Genomic DNA, 21,018 nt, shown 5'->3' on the forward strand with positions numbered 1-21,018 from the left:
TTCTAATGCATGCATCCAGAAAATCTGAGTGCTCATTCAAGGAAAAAAATAAATTCTTGTATGTTGTAGCATTTAGTCGGACTTTACTGTTACTCAAATATAATTTATTTCTTCTTTTTGTGATAGCTATGCACTAATATCTGTTGAAATTAATTGATTTTTGTGTGTTTGCTGTGTGTCTGAGCATCAAAAATTGTGCTTGATCTTTATCCAGGATCAGGAGGTTACTTTTTTATTTATTACAGAGACTGCATGCTCAGCAGGGAATGATATCTCATAGCATTTGGGGATATATATTAACATATCCCTTTGGAGAGTAGAAATGAATCAGCTGTCTTCCTTCACTTATCTTGCTGGGATCTTAGGATATAGCCTAAAAAGCTCTCTCTCTCTCTCTCTAGAAAAGCATGTAGAAACTTCAGTTTCAAGCTCTTACACATGATTTGCTGTGGGCACTCTTGAGAAGAATGTAGTTAAACAACTCAAAGAATGAAAGAAGGGTCAACTAACACATACAAAAAGTGGAAATTTACTCAAATTTCATGATTGTTAATTAGCTTATGGAGCAATTATTTAAAATTGTGCTAAGCAGTATCCACTAGAGTAAATTAATAGTCCAAATGATGGAAAGCGGAAAGCTTAGGGGTAATTTTGTGACTGAAGTACTCAGTTGCTCAGTCAGGAAAGAAGAAAACCTTCAGATAATTCTCAGCATTTTTATCTGACAATCGCTAGCTAAACACTGGGTTTTCCTGCTGGCTGTATCGTTCCTCCTGTCTTTCCCGGAAAACATGTTTTGTAGTACTGTAATCCCAAACTGTTCAGTACAGGGTTGAATGTAGAAGAATGGATACTTGTATAAATTTATGTGTATGTACGTATACATGTATGTTTTTTGTAAGAGCATATAATTAAAAACATAAATGTTTTATTTTCATTGGAGAAGAGATATCGAGGTAATAAGTAGGAAAGGTTGTCAGTGCTTTCCTGAAATAGAAAATGTCACTTTCTAATAGATATTCAACTTTTATTCTATCCCTCCTCAGGATACTACCTCTTCTTATGAACTTGTCAATTATTAGTTTATTTCAGACTGTGGTTTTGGAGATATATCACTGATAAAACCCAGATGAAGCCATCTGACCAGACTTCATCCTAACCAATGTTTTCTCTCCATGACCATATGCAGTGTCTTCAGCCCTAAAAAACATTTTTTTTTTTTTTTTTTTTTTGTAAAATGAAATGGAACTCTTTACAGCATATGTGGCAGGTGCACCCGCCCAGTGAAAATAGGGCTTCTTAGCTGCTGAAGTGTAGCAGCTACTGATTGCCTTTGCTCTTGGGGCCTCATGGTATTTGGGGCCTTTGGCCAATGGGAGAGGCTATTGACCACAGATCAGATTCGGCCTGGGTATAAATGGAGTCCCTTGGGGGAGCCATTTTGAGCTTGTCTCCTGGAGCAGCATGCTGTGGTTGAGGACTCTCCCCTTGAGTTGGGATGCTACCCAAGGAAACTCCTTGAAGTGACTTGGGTTGGGATGCTGCCCTGAGAATGTCCTCAAGGTTGAGAGCCCTCACTTGTTAGGTGAGTGATGGAGTGTTTTGGGTTGTTGTTAAACCCTAGGAAGTTGTTCTGTTCTCCTCTCACAGACATTTGAACCTGTAATTGGTGGAAGGCTAGTTAATTGTGTTGACAATAAATTTTTAATTTTTGGTGGTTGCTTGTTTATTTGAGAGCCTCTGTTATAGCATATATTTTAACTTTAGAACTAAATGTGTGTGTAGGCAGGGGGGGGATTCCTATGTATTATGTCTCTTTTTTCAGCAGTATCAATTGGATAGATAAAGGGAGACTTGCCCCAGAATAATACGTAGTCTGGAGGTTAGACTATTTTATCCTGAAGGACTTGCAATGGATGAATCTGCCCTAATCACTGGGGTGATCTACTTTCACTTCTGCTTAACCTTTCTCTCTCAATTCCTTTTGAAACAAATGACCAAATGTGAGGCTTTAATCCAAAGTTAATGATGTCCTGATGATATGGGCATTTGTTTTTCTTTTTTTACTGTAATGGAATTTCTCATTAGTTTTTAATGAAAGCTGGATGTAGATGAGGACTACACAGCTGAAATTCAATACAGAATAAGGCAAACATATAGTTTTAGGAGAAGGAGCTAGGATTGTTACCAGAAGCTAATTGTGGCAGGTTGCTTATGCTGAGTTGCTAAGACTGTATCTGGAACCCCACAAACAAATACATACCAAATGTCTAAATTTCCCTTGGTAAATTGTTTATCTTAAAACTCTGAATCTGGATTTTGATGGCATGATTCATGTCTTTGTGCCTGAGGTTGGGATTTCTGCATTTCACTGTGCATAAACTTAAAGTTTGGAACAAATTAGTAATTGTTGCTAAGGCAGAGTGAATTGTCCCATTGTCAGAAGGTATTTCAGAGAGAGAGGATGTTGCTCTTTTGTTCTATTATTTGCAGCCAGCCATCAGGTGATCTGTAGGCGAATTTTAAATAATTGTTTTGACAGATAAAATATAGTTATCATTCTTGGATGCTACACAGGCCATTGCTCTCTTTTTATATTATACAATGGTCATTCTCCAGAGGTGCTTGAACAAAGAATACTATTGTTTAAAGAGAACTTGGTAACAATGAGTTATCCTCAAACTTGATGGTTTGAAGGACATACTGCTAGACTTGCCTGTTTTCCACTTTTCTTCACGGAAGAAGGAAAAGTGACTATGAGAGGAGTAAAATTCAATAAAATTAAATTGAATAAAAATTCAATTAAATAAAATAAAAATTCAATTTAAGCAGTGGATTTATTTTCCAGAGATGTTTTTCCTAGTGCATTCCTTATGTGCTGTGAACTGCTACTTGTGCATTAATATTTGTAATGTGCTTGAGATTTTCATAGTCATTCTGACTGTTTTTACTTGCACTGCTGTCCCTAATTCATGCCTAGTCAAAAATGGTTATATGAAGATGAGGAAATATTTTTACAGAAGAAAAAGTAAGCTTAACTTTTTGAGAGGTTAATTTAGAAAATGCTTAAGAAATGGTGACTGCCCTGTGAAACATCAGATATGGATCTGGCTGGTAAATGTGCAGATGATTGTTATTCATATTAATTCATATTAATGATATTTATATCTTCTGAATGCCATCTTTGGGAGACAAAATATATTCATTGTCTGTAAGAAATCTCATCTCTTCCCACACAAAATCACTTGAAAGGAACATGCCTGAATATGACCTTTTATATAAGGAGAATGAAAAAATGAAGTGTAATTTAGGAGAGGTGCAAACAGGTAAATCATCAGTTTCTATTTCATTCTGTTTTGAACGACTCCCATTTCAAAGATTATTGCTTGTTACCTCACCCAGATATCAGTGACAGAAGTACTAAACAATTACCTGTTACGATATTCGGGGATTTTTTTTTTCTTCTTCATTGCTTAATTTGTTTTATACCTGCTGTGAAATTTTAAAGATAGAAATTGCCTGTATCTGCATGTTTTTGTGATTTTCATAATCAATGAAATTCCAGTGTTACACTAAATGCCTTTCAGGAAGGCATCAATATCCATCACTTCAGAAGAGTTTCTCTTACCTACCGTTCAATCACTGTGGTTCTTGAATGGAACATTCTGCTTGCCTACTGAAAATCCTTGGTCTAAAAGTGCCCATGTTATTGGCTGCTTTGAGCTTGCTGCTCCCTCTCTTACCAGTCCTTTGCAATTTTCATGAATTATAATCAGAAAGTTAGTCTAAAGTTTATTTTTAAACTATTCTTCTTCAAATATTAAAATTCTTCTTCAAATATTAAAAATATTCTTGATTTATAATAATTATCTACAAGGAATTCCTTGAAGTCTTTCTGATAAATTATGTGTTTTGGTTAAATATGTCATTACTGGCAAAAAAGTAACAACTCTTAGAACAAATACTCATATCTCAGATTTAGAGTGGTGTTTATTCAAGGTCATTACAATTTTTTGCAAATTAAGGGAGAGGTCAGTAATGACATTACAATATATACATACTAATCAAGTGAAAGCGCTTACATAGGGAATTTCAAAGAACCTTTGAAAGTAAGGTGTTAAACCAGAACAGAATTTTGAAAGAGCAAACATAAAATTTGTTTTCATTCAGTCTTTAAGAAATGCACAGTTCATCATATACATTATGTATTATTATTCCCATTACTTAAATTTTACATGAATATACTGCAACCTGAGCCTAAATGAATTAAAAATTAAATCAATTGACAGTAATTTTTGCAAGTACTTAAAATTTATAATAGCTTGTAATAATAAAGATATGTAGTTTTATTCTTAGACTGTGCTCTGATTGAGAATAAGAGGTGGTCACTGCTTGAATAAGTGTACTTCGAAGCCTGCTAGGGATCAGCATCAGAAAATGCTGTGGATTTCCCCTCCCTGGAAGTGTTCAAGGCCAGGTTGGATGGGGCTTTGAGCAACCTGATCTAGTGGAAGTCCTTCCCTGCCCATGGCAGGGGGGTTGGAACTCTTTAAGGTCCCTTCCAACCCCAACCATTCTATGATTCTGTAATACTTCGTATATTTAAATCATATGAGCATCTAAAACTTGATTAATTCCTCTCAGGACTGACATGTAAAATACTAAAAAAAATGTATATTCTCAGCTTCAAATAAAGAACGTGAAATACAAGATTGAACTGGAATATACAACACTTCAGGTAAAATTAATGCTAAATAAATATTACTGTAAAAGATAGAATGATTTGAAAATTCCAGTGAAGACTAGGGAATCAAAGTATGGTCTTTATCCATGTGCACTGTTCCACACTGCTTTGTGAAAATAAGGTTTTCAGGCTTTGTAAACTTTAAAGTGAAACTAGTTGATATTTTGAAGTTCAAAATCATACTTCCTGATTTTATTTCATTACATTGAAAGATAAATATATTTCAAATATATTGACACACACAAAAACCCCAAACAACTTTTAAAATGTTTGGAATACTTTTTTGGCTTCATACTAAAAAAATTGAGTAAATCTGAAACCATTTTTAACTTTTGGAACTGAAAGTGAACTGCAAATGCCTTTCATCATGCAGCAGTGTGGGCAAGTTTTTCATCCAGACTCATCTCAGCTTTGCTTTTTAAGGAAATGTAATCTGCCAGTTGACCAGAGATGAGCTGAAAGGTATGGGTCTGTTGTGAGGATGGCTTGGCTGATGTTTTTAGGCATGAAAACTGTAATAGAAAGCTCTTGCAATTGCATGTCTAGCAAGCTATACTTGGAGTCTAATAGACAGAACCCAAGCATCAGCAGAAAATCAAAACAATTTGTTACTTCACTGACTTTCCTATATACAAGCAGCAAATAAAAAAAAAAAGCAACATGAAAACATTCTGCTAATTTTACATAGTTGAATAATTAAAAGTGAGGAAAAAAAGGAGATAAAGTATATAGAAAAGAAAGAAATATTATGGTCCACATATGTCTACATTAACCTGCCAAAGCTATGGTAGAATAACACTTCTAACAGTCGTATCTATTAATATGCCTGCAGAAAGTTGGAGTATTCGGTCTGGGCATGCAAGTTCAGCTTTGCTTTCTTGTAATTCTATGTAATGCATGATCAGAATCCACTCAATAAAACATGCTTATAGGAAAATAACTTGAAGTGAAAACATAGTATTGCATTAACAAGCTTTGGATAAAGCTGAAAATTTCAGAAATGTTTACAACTTTTTTAAACTTCCATAACTCACTAAGCAATGTTTGCCTAAATTGGTGGTAGCTATTAATTTAACATAGGGACATTTTTTTTTCCCAAAGTGAGTGAATGACATGAATGTTTAAACACAATATGGTGGGGGATTCAGGTTTTAGATACATTAATCTATTTGCAAAGGTACCCTCTTCATTGGTAGTGCACATTCTACTTTTAATGTTATGGAGTGTATTTTTCATGATAAGAGATGTTGATTGTTGTGGTGTTTGTAAGCAGGTCATTTTTCAGCATCTGCTTTTCAATGATGGTTTGCAATGAGAATGATTACAGTAGCTTCACTTCAGCATGGAACATCATGATTTATGCTGTAGCAAGGAGAACATGGACTTTCCTAATGACTTTAAGAGTGTCTATTTCTTTGTGGAATTTCTTTTCATTTTCTTAAAACAATGGGAATATTACTGATTGTATAACCTTATCCCCTGTCTCAGGTCTCCTAGAAACCCTGAACAGAAGATCATTAAACGAGTGATTGCTCTTGAAGGAGACATTATCAAGTAAGTATTTTAAGCCTTAGTCTCTGAGTCTTTATAGGAGTAGTGCAGCTTTTCAGTGGATTTTATTTCAGTATCCTAGACAACAAGAACTTTCTGGCATTTTCTTTCTATCTATTCTTAACAAGGACATCAGCATTGTACCTATCTCCTTTTTAATGAGAGGAGGAATGCTACACAACTGCTCACTCTCATGAAAAGTACATTGGTGCAAATAATGCTTGTTTCTTAGAATATCTCTGCCACGTGTCAAGGCAGGTAATTGTAATTGTGCAGCATTTTTTCATTAAGATTATAGGGTTGTGATTTTTCATTGAGAGTCCAGCTGCTGTTTCATACTGTTGTTGGCAAATAAAAGTAGGGTGGATTTTAGGTTTTTTGTTTGTTTTAAAATTTGTTTTATTTTATTTTTGAGACAAGGAACCCTCATAGATGACCACATTCACTGCAGTTTGTAGGAATCTGTAGGGAATATGGTGGAACTGATTTGGAGTAAATTATTCTATCAGAAAAGAAACTGTAACAAGAGTAGACTCTGGAGTACTTCAAGACTTGGTTTACTCTGACAGACCTTCCTACTGGGGCTGTGTGGAAATAAATTACTAGTAGATGTAAAACAAAAGTTTTTGTGGGAACAGTATTGTTTTGATGAAAATGCTTTGTTGAAAAGGTTTCTTTTTCCCAGGTACAGAATAGAATTGGCATAGAGCTGGGAGGGTAAATCCCTAGTTTCCCACACTAAGATATGAATGACCCTGGAAGCTCTCAGACAATATGGCAGCCTGAGAATCTATTCATTTAGATAATGATTCTTGCTCTGGTGTAGTGAATACTGAAGAAGTACTTGTCAGCTGCAATTCAAATCAAGGACTTGAGTGTGGTCTCAATGAACTCTAGTTAATAGCAGCACTGGTGAGTTTTTGGGCACCATGGAATATGTCTGTGTCTTGTCTTTTTTCCCCTCTTAGAGTTGATATCATTTCTGTTTTATTGAAAAATTCTGAATCATCTCAGTTTGAGAAATTAAAATAAATTCTGACACTTCTGTTGAAGCAAAATATCTGAAATAGCAGATGCTAAGAAGATAATCTGATGTCCAAAAGCTAAGGACATCTACAGCTAAAACTAGCTATCACTTTATAGAACTAGAAACATAAGAATAGCGTGCGCTACTGAGCAATGCCTTTTATAGACCTATGTCCTTAAGAAGGTACTTATTCCTTGATGTAGTCGATACTAGTGCTGTAATTCATATAAGTGATAAAACTGATATTCATGATTCAGTATTCCTCATTCGTGTCTGTAGCAATGTCAGAAAGAGATAACAATATAAGGCAACTTCAAGTGTTACTTTTCACAGTTCTATATTATTAACATATTTGTCTGAATTTCTGAAACAATGTAATTTTTTCATAACACAAAGACATTTAATAACTTAAATTCCAGCTGTAGGAAATTAATTATCCTGTACATTCAAATGCCTTAAGACTCTGAACTTTTAACTTCTGTGGGTGTTCTTGGACAAATGGACAAAGATCTGGGGCATAATAGCTGTGAGTGTGTGCAGAATACTGATGAGCTGATGGTTAGTGAATCACTCATGGACACAGAAGGCTGTACAATTACCCTCATTTGTCTTTGGTAAAACAGGCTAGATTAATTTATTGATAGAAATATTAATCTCAGTAATTCAGATGTGCATTTTTTCTATTTGAATGCATAAAAATTGTCCCAGAGCTTTTTGCTTTCACTGTAGAAACTAGTTTTTAGCAAAAGAATAAATTATTAGACTATTGTAACTTGTTGAGTTTAATTATGTATGTGTAGGAAATGTAAGTAATACTTGCCACTTTTCATAGCACTAGGGTAAAGCAAAAGCTTAGATAATATGATAAAACAGCAAAGCTGGCAAGACTTTTCTAAAATATGTCTTATTTTTGTAATGATACTGCAAGCAGGTATGTGACTAGCATATTTGTGACTGAAACAGACTGGTAACTGAAAGCATGTATAGAAAACAGAATATTTTGACTCCTATTTGATGTCTGAAGACATTCTTTATTACAAAGCAGAAAGAATTGGTTTTAATATCTTAAGATTTTATGTCTATATTTTTTTATATATTGAATCACTCCTCTGAACAAAACCGAAAGTAATATGAATGATGTACAAAAATGTATCTGAAATTATTAAAATGGGACTCTTCCCTATTGTTCTGACTTTTTTGGTATGGATAAAATACGATGCACAACTGACCTTAGAGAAGTGTTTGAATATCCTCGCTCCTAATATCAAGTCTTTGAAGTGGAGTATATATGCCTGTATGCTAAAAATCCCACTTCTTTAAGCCTTCTGCTGCTCCTCTGATCAGTCAGAATTCCTTCTTGCTGAGAAAACATCCAGTCTCACTTCAGAGCTGTTGTTTCAGTTCCAGGGTACAGAAAAGTGGGAATCATCAGTTAGATATGGTGGGCTTCTAGCGCTTATGGGGCTGTTTATGGGTATGGTGGTTTTGCAGAGACGTGGTGATTATATAGAGAGCTCTGTTGTGTGGGTCATTTTTTCTGGAAGGTCAATGCAATGTACAAAGTTTATCTGTTGCTTTGCAAAATTTGCTTGGTGTCATGTGACAGAATTAATTAATACACGCTTTCAATGCTGACTCTTCCAGTCTTCTGTTGTGAAGAAAGGTTTGCAAATAATTGTGAGTTGGAAGGTATTTTCATTTAGTGCTCTGGGAGATAGGTCATAGACAATATAGTCTGAGTCTGTAGTTATGCTTTCATAGATGAAAGAATTATATTTCTTCAATCTATTTGGTGCACGATTAGGGACAAAAATGCTGTGTTTTTTCATGTTATCAATTAAAATAAGTTAGCATTTTGCTATTTGTTAATTACTGTAAGTAATGAAAGATCAAATAGGCAGAGCCATTAGTACCATAAGAAAGGTTTATTAGATTTTGACTTGAGTTCAGGTGTTGCGACTCCACAGCAGAAAAATCCAGTTTTTCACTTCTTCATTTCTAAAAGCATTAAATAAGATAAAAATTGTGACATTTCAAAAATGACTGACTTCTAGTTTTTGTAAAGAAATGTAGGCGAGAGATCTATAATAGGTCCATTTTGACCTTTTGTTCTGTATTTTTCAGGTAGAGAGACATTATGGACTATATAGTACTTTATCTTTTAAAAGATGCTTTGAGGGATTGAAAAATGCTATGAACTTACTGAAGAAATATTCTGGCATTTAAATTTTCTGTTCTTGTTTCCAGTCTAGTTGGTAGTCCAGGTGAAGTGAGTTTGGTAGTTTCTCGTAAATCCCTGGAAGTGTGTAGTACATGCCACAAACCTATAACATAATTTAATTTGGACAACCTATTAGAACTTCCTCCTCAAACGAATTTAAAGAATAAACAGAAAAATCACCATTTAGCCCTTGAGAATAAATCTATAGGTCAGCTTGTATATAGACAATAGTGCAAAGTGTAGCTCCCATAGATCAGGTTTTGCTTTGTCTTCCATGGATTCACAGGAGAATTAACTTTAAGTAGGAAATCATTACAGTGGTTCCTGAAAACCGTTTAAATGATAATTATTCCAAAGAAGGCCTTCTTTTAAAAGTCAATATAATCTATTTTTTTTTAAATTAATGTTGGTATTATAAAACACTTTGAATAACTTGAAATTAAACTTATTAAAACTAGTTTATCTTCAATGCACTAGTGGATATTCAAAAATCTATAGCAGTCTATCACAGATGAGTTATGGTATGTTTTCAGTAACACAAATGAAAGTTTATGAAGTTAACGAAAATTGCATTGAACTAATAACATTTAAAATTAAGTCTGTTCAGTAACTTGCTGAACTGATTTGTTTTCCTTCTGTCACAGTTGCATAGGTCTGCAGGAGCTTGGTGTGCCAATTCTGTTTTTTTCATATAATTGTTTGCTTCTTAATACTGTACCTGATTTAAGAATGATTTGTGAGCCCCTAGGAAGGCTAATTTTAAAAAGTTTTGTCCAGGGATATTCTTTAGGAGTCAGTGTTCTGAGGACTGAATGGTTTAGCAAAATGATGTTGCATTTAAGTATTGCATCTTGCAAAACTGCCCTGAAGATGTGAGTAGGGAAATACTCCTTGCTTCTCAAAGCATGACAGTGCAGAGATAGATCATTATATTATTAGGCTGTAGGTCTAAACCAAACTTCAGTAACTTTTCAACTTTTAGCACAAGGTCCATCATCAAATTGCAGAAACTATTGCCACAGAATGTTAGGAAGGACAGAGATATAAAGGAGTTCAAAAAAGGACTAGAGAATTAATAGAAATAAAGTCCATCAGCAGTTATTAAATGCAGCAATCACAGTATAACTTCATATATTCCTGTTGTCAAGTTCATGCAGGTTGTTTTATTTCTTCCTACAAAGATCCCATACTGCCTTAAAATATAACCAAAATCTGGTCATTCTGTCCACTTGTTGGAGAACCTTTCAGCTTTAAACGAACTGTTCACTACTCCATGCAGGTGTCGGCTGCTTTTTATTTCTCAGAGTAGGTGGCATCCAATATACTTTCAATATGAAAAAGACAATCAGCGAGTTTTCTTACTGTTTTTTTCACTGAACCAGCTCATTTTCATCATATAGTTGTGACTGCTATTAGTTTTCACTGGACCAAGGATGGTTGTCCAAAAAACCCACCTGTCTTCATGCAGATGCTACTACTTGATAGCAACTTATGTTAGATTATACCCCAACATTACTACCTGTGTCTAGGAAGCAGAATGGCCTTCAGAAAATCTCGGAATTTGGCAGTGTTATGGCACAAGAATGTCTCTATGTAACATCTTCAGGGCAACCACTTGGCAGGAATTGCACCCAGACCTTTGACATTTAATCACACAGAACTAATTTTATGTTCACTAGTGCTGTAGTTAAGTAGTCTTCTTCCCTCTTCACCCCTCCCCACTCTGACATACACACAAAGACTTCTGGTAACTATTCTGAGGTACTGGCAATGTGGTAAGGTACTGCTTGCAATGGCTCAAAGTTAGAATAGAAAAATGTGTTATCAGTAAAAGACATCAAAAGACTAGGAATTGCAGTTGATCATGATACACAGGGTATGTCTATGATTGTATCCTGGTCCCTTCTTCCTCAAAGTCCACTGTGTCTGTCTGGGTCATGTGTATAGATCTCTGAGTATGGGGATCCACACTGACAAGAGTGCTAGTGGGATCGACAGAACTGAGAACTGATTGTACTCTGTCCTCCAAGATTACAAATTTTGGAACATCTTTCCTTTTGATTAACTAATTGCAGTCATATTGTTCTGTCTTTGTGCTTTACATATCTAAAGGATGTAGTAGCAAGCTACTCAGATGAAAAATTCTTCATGTTCCAAAATATTTTTATTTTGTCGGCATGTGTGCAGAATGTATATCTCATGGGATTTGTGCAGTATTTATGCAGTTTATTTTGCACTACTTATTGTAGGTACTGATGGGATTTTTTTAAGCCAATGAAAGCTGTTGTTAGATTACAGCTATACTGCTTTGTCATGACTCTTCAGCATTGATTGTATCCTTGTAAGTCTCCTAAATAGAGTTACCATTGATTTTGACTCCATTTCATACTCAGAGTCCTTGCATGACTGGACTCCATTTCTGTAAATGCAGGTGATGGGAAGGTATATTAGTACAGCATTTTTAAGCTATAAAAACAATCTGACAAACCTGAGATGAAGATTTTCTATATCCATAATGAATTTGTAAAGTTCTATAGATCTTTAGGCCCAGTAATGAAGGACTGCAAGGTTGAATTTCTAAAATTTGGCATTTTTCGTACTCATTGTAAAATATGGAGAAATGTTTTTGCTTTGCATTAGATTTTGGTTGCCTTATATTTGAGGAAGGTGCATGAAGAGACAGAAAGAATAAGAATAGAAAGCTGAATTTCAGGAAAAAAGTATAAATGTGCTTTTGTTTTTAGAAAATACAAGGTAAAATAATTTTTCAGAAAGGCAAAAATATGAAAATGCAGAAAATGAAAAAACATAGTTTTCCAGACTGATTTTTAACTTTTTTTCCCACATTGGAAAGTATGAGTGTTAATATTATAGCCATATTTACTCATTTCTCCATGCAGGAAGGTCTTCGTTCTTTTAATATCCATAACATTTTAAATACATATTTTCTTAAGAGTACAAATAGCAGCAGTAAGATTACTAAAAGATCATGTGTATCATCAATCCTATTTCTCTTATATTTCAGTTGGTTTTATTTGTCAAAATTCACTGAAAGCAATGGAGTTGTGATATAGATGCAGTGTGACCTCTGGAACTCTTAATATTAAAGGAAAAAAGACAATATAATATGATTCTCTGAGCTTGTACAGAATTTGCAGTGCCAGCTTATAGAAAAAAGAAACAGCATATCCTATTACCTCTGAAGTAAAAAGAGGTTTGATTTGGACAACACTAAGAGGCAATAAAAGAGAGACCATCAATAACACTAGTTTCCACAGAGTTACTATTCACACTAAACCCAAAAATTAAGTAGTAAAAATTGAGTATGCAATTGCAATATGTACTCAGATACTCTCTATTGGTGTGCATCTGAATCGAGACATAAATGACAGCTGCATCTACAGGAGGGAGAAAGTTTTTTTTTATTATTTCTTCCTTTTTTTCCTCCTTTTTTTTGGTTTAATTAGAGAAGCAGCACTCTAAAAATGCAAAAAGCAGCATCTCTTTTAAGATAGCATATCTGTGAACACTGTGCATAATGAGTCTCAGTAGTGTTCAAAGTCTATTTTAATCCACCAGAGCAATAAACAGTGGGGAAGTTTTTTAAATGCTCTGTAGGCACCTTAGAGTAACATTTCTCATGGCTTTTAATAAATCCCTGTAGTTATGCAGCCCATGGTTATTGTGAAGTGTACTCCAGTATATGCAGGATCTGTATCTGGAGACACTTATTGCCAGCATTAGCTGTGTGAAGTACCATTTTATCTTGTGCTAATATATATTATAGAATTAAGAGAAGAGAGACAGACAAGGACTTTGTCTTTAGCGTTGAAAGATACAAGGGTGGAGAGCAGAAATCTGTGAGAGGAGTTGGGAAGAGTACTGCTGAAGTATCATGACCTGTCTGGCTGTGCTTGCACCAACACCTGAGAGCCTGTAACATTTGCTGTTTTATCCCACCATTGGTGAAATGTGAAGTTCTTGGCAGTGCAAATATCTAGCAAGGTTATGGTCACCAGTTTACTTCTGATTGGCTTCCATGTGCTGAACACTGAGTAGAGACCAATGTAAGAATAGATAATGCTACTAATAGGTCTTTATACTCTAAAAAATTATTTTCCAGGATGTTGAGGCCTTTTGATATGTTTTAAACACAGACATTGTGAACAGGGCTGTGATTCACACAAATGCTGTTTCAGCAAAAGAAAAATACCACTGTGTCATAGACCACACATAGACTTCTGTGTCCAGTTTTGGGCAGGAAAGACACTGATAATCTGGAACAAGTTCAGCAGAGGGCCCCAAGCCCTCAAACTGGTCAGGTGCTTCAGCACTTGCCCTGTCAGGAGAGCCTGGGGAAATGGGACTTCTTCAGCCTGGAGAAGAGAAGGCTTTGGGGTCACCTAACAGCAAGCCCCCAGTACCTATGGGGAGGTTAGAAAGAAGCTGGAGCCAGGCATAGTAGTGCAGTGGACATGAAACAAGAGAGGTTCAGACTGGATAGAAGAATTTTCTCCATAAGGATGTTCAGGCAGTGGGGCAGTTGCCAAAGAAGCTGTGGTCTCCATTGTTGGATATGTTCAAGACCCTACTGGATAAAGCCTTCAACAACCTCACCTGATCTTGTAGCTAACCCTGGTTTGGGCAGGAGGTTGGACTAGAGACCTCCTGAGAGCCCTTCGGACCTGAACTATCCTATGATTGTATGATATCGCATAATAATTTTCAAATGTGTTGCGTCACATTTAGAGGAATTACTTTTGTAAGAGGCCTAAACAAATGCAGTATATTCATCTTGTTTGAGAGCATGTCTTTTGTAGGTATTTTTCTTTAAAGAAACACTTTTGATTTCTGTTTTACTGAAAGTTGATTTGCTGCCAAGACATCAAATGGTTAGAAAAGACATGCATACAAGTATAAACATCTCAATAGGTTGTCTTTATGAAGATTTTTAAAAAAGTGAGCAGCAAGTGATTAAAAGACACTAACATTTAAAAAATCCAATAGTAAATAAAATAGTTTAATTGTATTAATTTTCACAATTTATTTCCTTTTTGCTTTCTAAGCTATGGATACAAATGTCATTGGTGGTCTGAAAGTTGGCATTGAAATCAAGACAGGCAACAGAACAGAGGGTGTGTTTAGTAAAAATGGTCTTTGTTCTGAGCAGTTTAGGACTTCATCTTCTCAATGTTTAGATGTCTGCTTAAGTAGTTTCTGGATAGAAGTTGAGCTCCATTTCAACTAATGCTCATCTGTATGTATTGCGTTAAAAGCTCAGTATGATAAGAACAAAGATGGGAGTAGGAGGAAAGAAATAGTATTAAACCCATTTTATAGAAGAGGAAGTCAGGATGAAAAATGTTGTTATAGGCTTATGCTCATATAAGAAGTGTGTGGAACAGCCATTAACTGAATTCCTTGGGTTCCTCATCCCAGAAAATGAACAATAATTTCATGTATTTGTCAGCAGCAGATTTCTTTAGGTGTACTAGAAGGCAAATAAGGTTCAGAACCTGGTAATTCATGCACTTTCCTCCTGTAAATCGAAAGGACAATTTTTATTAGCTTGAACAGTATTAGGATCAGGGATATTTTCATGTTTGCAAATTGAAAGAAACAGAAGCGTCTACTCTGAATAATGTAAATAAATCTTACCGGTTATTTTATTTTACAGCAGTGCAAAAGTCCTTTATCTTACCTGAATATATTTAGGGTGCTGAACTCAACCAGTGACACAGTGAAAGAGTTGTTTCTACCTACCAATACTGAGTAGAAAACTGTCTTTGAACTAGACTCAGTATGGGGTTGTTTCATTATCTGCATTATTATCCTGGCTTCAGAGAACCAGTGACTTTTTTGTTGTTGTTTTGTCTGAATTCCTTTGTCTCCTTTGAAGGAAGAATTAAGCAGACTTTGTTTCGAATAAGTAATGGTCAGATAACTACAAGGAACCAAGTTGGTAGTTTTTAAAAGGTATTGCCTTTCTCTGCTCCCCTTCTGTCTCTACGCATTCTTTCTTTGGCCCAACCTCTCTCTCCCGCCCCCCCCCCCCCCCCCCCCCTTCCTTACATGCCCCACAGCTGGAGATACTGTTCCCTCATATCATTCATTTAAGCTGACCATGTGCATGGTACTACTCCAGTCTAATGAAGAAGATTAATTTCCATCTCCAATCATGTGTAGGGAAACAACAGCAGTTGTGCCACTTTCAATGCTGTTTATAAAAAAAAAAAAGAGCATAGCTTGCCTCCAAACTGTTCTTCCTAAATGCTCATCTTTCCAATGCTTTCACCTGGGCTCCCTTTTGGAACTGCTGAAGGCAGCTTAAGTGCACACCATGTACTTGGCATTGCAATGAGCTGACAGGGACCACATGTCTGCTTACCAACTCCAGCTGAAGCACAGTAACTTCTTAAAATGCACTGACACTGCCATTTGTGATCATCTGAATGTACTCTCATAGGATCAGAGTCTCAGCTGCTATGAACCATCTTAGCTCTGTTAATGTTAAGGGAAATAGGCCAATTTAGTCTAAATAAAAATCTGTTTAAAACATTTTTTGGGATAAGAGCATGTGTAAAGAAAACATTTTTTGGGATAGCAACATATGTAATACAAAAAATGTCACCTCTTGAAAGATTTATAATGGATTGTATACATTTCATATTTTTCCATTGAGTGGAGTAATGAATACAGAATTCTATACAGAATGAACTGATGATGCTTTACCGTTTTTTTCCCTAATTTAGAAAAATAATGTAAAGTTTCCCATTTGCTTGCTTTTCTTCATTAGATTTACAGGCTGACAAAGTTTTTTAGTGCCAGTGCTTATTTTTAACACTATTTGTCAGCCATACACAATAACTGCCCGTATTTTAATTTGAAAAATTTGAAATTATTGTTTGATATTATGTAAAGCTTGCACATATATGTTGGCAGAAATATTAATTGTAAATTGTTCATTTAGAAAGATTGCCTCCATAGTTTTGCGCTGCACTGATCTTGAAATGAGGGCCTGAATAGTTCACAGTAGCAGAACTAATAAGGTTTTGAAATTGATCACCCCAATGGTTATGAGATTCAAATGAGAATAGGAGGGAAAATGACTATTATCTTTTTTCATTATTATAGAACTGACTGCTGTTGACATTCTTCTTCTGTGGAGTAAATTGTGTGATGAAACTGTAGTGTATTTTGGGTATAATGGGTAACAAGTCATTAAGCGGGATCTCCAGCATCTGTGCATAGGGGAGCCAAAAATATCTTCTGCTTTACTGTTGGCAGTGATTGCACAAATAATTTCTGCTCGCTGACCATTATGCCACTAGCTTTTTAATATGCAGCCAAAAATATATTATGATAAACTGTATGTCATGTATTTCTAGAACCTCAGGTATATCCCAGATAGCATTTCTAATGACTAGGTTTCAGTTTTGTATATATAGCAAAAATAAGTTAGTATTTAATCATTTATTATAGCACGAAGGGGAGCAAGTGATAAATACTGAAAAAGATTGTGATAGGATTTGCTATAATTGAAAACCAAAGCATAGTGCCCCACTAGTAGGGGTGGGAATCTAATAAGTGATGGACCTCTAAAAGAGATAGACTAGAATAATGGATGACGAAATCAATGAACAGATTAGAAATAGGTACGTACCTAAAAAAGAAAGGTGACCTTAATGGATTTCAGGGGACTGACTTGGTGATTGGCTAAATTAATCACAGTTCCACTGCTAGTGCAACTTTCTGTGGAAAAAAAAAAAACAACAAAATTGCCTACATGCAACATAGTGGAAATGCGTGTAAAATTACAAGTAGCAATATCGTGTGTCTATTCAGGAGTATTATGGAACGTGTCTTGTCATATTTCCAATATAGTATATGTAGGTATGTTCATATTTAAAAGAAGGATTTAGATTTCTAATAATAAAAATCATTCTACTGTTTCTAAGGCTTATGCAGTAGTTAAAACTTTAATTAAACAGGTTTTCAAGAATGGGGAATAGAGGCTAAGTTCATAAACCAGACAGATACGCTTTGTAAATGAAGAAGAAAGCTAATTAAGCCAAGCATAGCAACATAATATTAATTTTTAAAAACACTTCAAGCATATTTGTAGTAAATCTTGCCACAGCTATTGCATATTTTCTAATGAGTTATTCTACAGTTTAGGTTCAGCATCTAAGCTGCCAACACTCCATAGCCAGGTAAAAAAATGTATCCTTAGGCATTATGCTAATGTTTATTTTAGCACAATTAACTCTTTGAGCACAATCTATGAAAAGAAAAGGACAGAAGTAACATAAGGAACTTTTAGGTACCAGAATATTTTTCATTCCTGTAAGTTTTATTCAGCTGATGTTAATTCTAGTTTCTTTGAAAGGAGACAGAGGTTTATATGGAGTGCTTGCTGGTCTTTATCAAGAGCTCTCACATGGGATAGAAGAGGGCTAAATTTTGTCATGTGTATGAACGTCAGTTAGTAAACTGCTACATTTCCTTTCATATGAAGACAAAATTCAACTACATGTTTTTACATTGTCAGATTTAGATAGTTAAGTTGAAAGCACTTTCTGATGTTTGGCTGTAGTTTTTGTGCTTCTGTGTTTCTTCAAACTATTTATCTAAAAAATCTTGAACACTTTGAATTATTTGAGAGATCTGATAAACCTGTTAGGAAGTCACTTCTGTGGTTGACTTTCTGTATTTCTCTAAAGAAAGCTTTATTTTCCTGACGGATTACCGAGACATCCCTAATTCTTGTTATATTCTGCTGGGAAATATTGATGATGTTTGAACAGGGTCAGTTAGATCAGCTTTAGATATGTTCTCTGCCACACAGAATCTGAAAATTTGAGTCAATTTTTAAAGTATTACCAAATGCCTGAAGACTTCTTAACCAAACTCTTTCCCTCTGTCAACTCAAATACTCCTTTTTTTTTTTTTTCCCCAGAGAATGTGAAAGTATAGTTAATATAAAATTTTTCATAATTACTTTCCTTCTGACTGGGCCACAGACTTAAACTGTTTCACTGTTATAATTAGTAGCATCCTCTTTCTGTCATTCATGCTTGAGACTACCCAAACACGGGCAAAAATAGCGGATATATCAGGAATGCTACATATGTGTCTACTGATTTTTGTAGAAGGATTCTTAAAATCTTGAGTATTCTCTGAGTTTCTCAAAGGCTGAGCACACAGGCTTACCTGTGAGATCCGTATCTTTTCCATTAAGAGTACATGTACCATAACTTTACTTGAAAATTAAAAAAAAGGGAAATTAAAAGAAGAGTGAGACAAGAAAGAAGAGAAAACTACACCAATGGCAAGCTGGAAAGGAAGAGATTGGGATATCTCCAGGCAAGACTCCTCTTCCCATCATTTTCTCCAGTGCCACAGATATTCCCCTGAATACTTCCCACAGTGACTATACAGTTACAGCAAGACCAGCTTGGTATCCCAGCAGGTTTGTCTTACACATTAGCGCTGATGGTGCTGACTGCAGCACACTGATCAGGTGCACATATTGCACTCATTTAACTGGTTGTGAAGCTATGTGCATGTGTATTTCTGGATGTTGCTTCTGAGCTATTTAAAACAAAAATTACTTACTAATGTTATCTACTAAGCTCTACATATTCTTGTCCATAAAGTTATAAACCAAAAGCTATGAAGTGAGCGGTGAAAGAGGAGTGGAACAAGAAAGGGTGACTTAAATGTCAGTCATAATCTGTTCCCACAAGAAACCTAACATCAGAGACATAGCAAGGTCTTACAATTCGATGAGACAAGGCCATGAGGACAAGAGCATTTGGCGGTACAAGGTAAAAGTATTGCCACAGCAGACTTGGAGTGCGTCAGTGAAAGACTACATAGTCAAAAGCAGACTTCAGTGCTACAAGTGAAAGGTTACAGGACTGTAAAAGGAAAAACATTAATGTTACAAACCTTAAGCACAGGGAAACATCTATACCTTTCATTTCTATGTGGATAATGTGAATTTTTATGATGATGATAAAAAAGAAAAGCCAGACCATCTTGTAGGCAATTTGAGACTCATTTAATGAGAAGACTTAAATTCTGCATGGACAGAACTGACCATTTACAATAGAAATATCTGTAACAGGTAATCAGAGAGTGTAGTGTAACTCATCCTGTAAACCCTTTCTTTTCTTTTAAATTTTAGGGAACATTTTAGGAAATTATGTTTCTGTTCTTCTGCCCCTGCCCTCACTTCCCTGTCCTCATGTATCCTCTGTACATCTTTGTACCAGTACTAAAGTCAGTCTGTAAGAGCCTCTGCATAGATAATTGTGTTCTGGTCCTGTGTATCCTTTGATGTACACAACAGATTTAGAGGAGTCTTTTAAAAATATTTACAGATCTATATATACTATCCCTACACAAGCATGTGAAGATAATTTTGAACATGCCAAGATATGTTGGACATCTTCTCTTTGGCCCACAGTTATCTCTTACCAGAGTTTAAAAAGTTTCTAGCAAGTTTCATCTTTTAGCTTCTCAAATCTGTTCTGCTGAAGTTAACTGTTAGATGTTGACTTGTTGCCAGGACAAGGACAAGAGATTAGCATACGTTCCTGAAGGGCATTTTTTTGTCCTTATCTTAGTGGCTACTTCTTTAGGTGTTGAAGTGTTTCCTGCCATGAGCACTTTCCATGTTGTATATTTAGTGCTGAAGGAAAATCATGTAATTAGTATTTGAAATTTTTGAATCCAAGGTCTTCTATAATAAACCATTGAAAGTTGAGTGATGAATTAAAAAGTCTTTCTGTATAACTTTTAATTTCCAAAGGAAAACTAAGTTTTACAGGCTTTATAGGTGGGATTCAGTTGCTTAAACACACCTGTCTAGTGGCATTTTAGGTGTCCTAGTTATCCTGTCCGGTCTTACAAGCTGCAGTTTCAGTAAGGCGCAATTGTCTTGAACATTGTGTTATAGCTGCCCTTGTCATGAGGATGTCTCAGTATACTACCTAAAATAACACCAGTCACTTACGCATAGGCACACAAGTCACTCTTCATAACAAATTAGATGGTTCAGGAGAAGCATTTAAAAATATAATGCTGAAGTTTTGGCAAACATCCAGCAACATTTTGGGACTTAAATCTGAGTCATTTACTGTATAGAAATTGTCCTTTTTTATGTGAAGTTAGCTTAAGGATGGTGTACATCTTTGGAGGATAAGAAGTATACCTTCAACAGCAATGAGTGAAAACTGTTTGTATTTGAATCATTCCTTGTCTCCCAAGTATATTCACTAGTTGATATTTGAAGAATGGTCAGTCATAGAAGAGTATCCCTGATGTTAAGGTGTGTGACCAGCTTCCAGTGTAATTGTCTTGTAGACATTATTTAACATATGATTGCTGGGACAGCTGGTTTGTTCTAGAGAAGAAATGTGTATAGAGCACTGGCTGTGGCAGCCTACGGTAAGGATGGAAAGTGAT

The 21,018-nt window shown here is 35.4% G+C and overlaps 1 protein-coding gene across 3 annotated transcripts in view; it reads left to right on the top strand.

The window, feature by feature from the left end:
- IMMP2L (inner mitochondrial membrane peptidase subunit 2) overlaps positions 1 to 21,018 on the top strand; it is a 487,583-nt gene that overhangs the window by 320,707 nt on the left and 145,858 nt on the right. For 2 of the 3 annotated variants that reach the window (XM_074870290.1, XM_074870291.1), the window contains one exon: positions 6,233 to 6,298. The exons of the other annotated variant lie outside the window; for it this stretch is intronic. In XM_074870290.1, coding sequence (XP_074726391.1) covers positions 6,233 to 6,298 — 66 coding nt within the window. The remainder of the gene's footprint in view (positions 1 to 6,232; positions 6,299 to 21,018) is intronic. 3 annotated transcript variants of the gene reach the window in all.

This window comes from Strix uralensis, chromosome 5 (genome assembly GCF_047716275.1).
Source record: "Strix uralensis isolate ZFMK-TIS-50842 chromosome 5, bStrUra1, whole genome shotgun sequence".
Lineage (NCBI taxonomy): Eukaryota > Metazoa > Chordata > Aves > Strigiformes > Strigidae > Strix > Strix uralensis.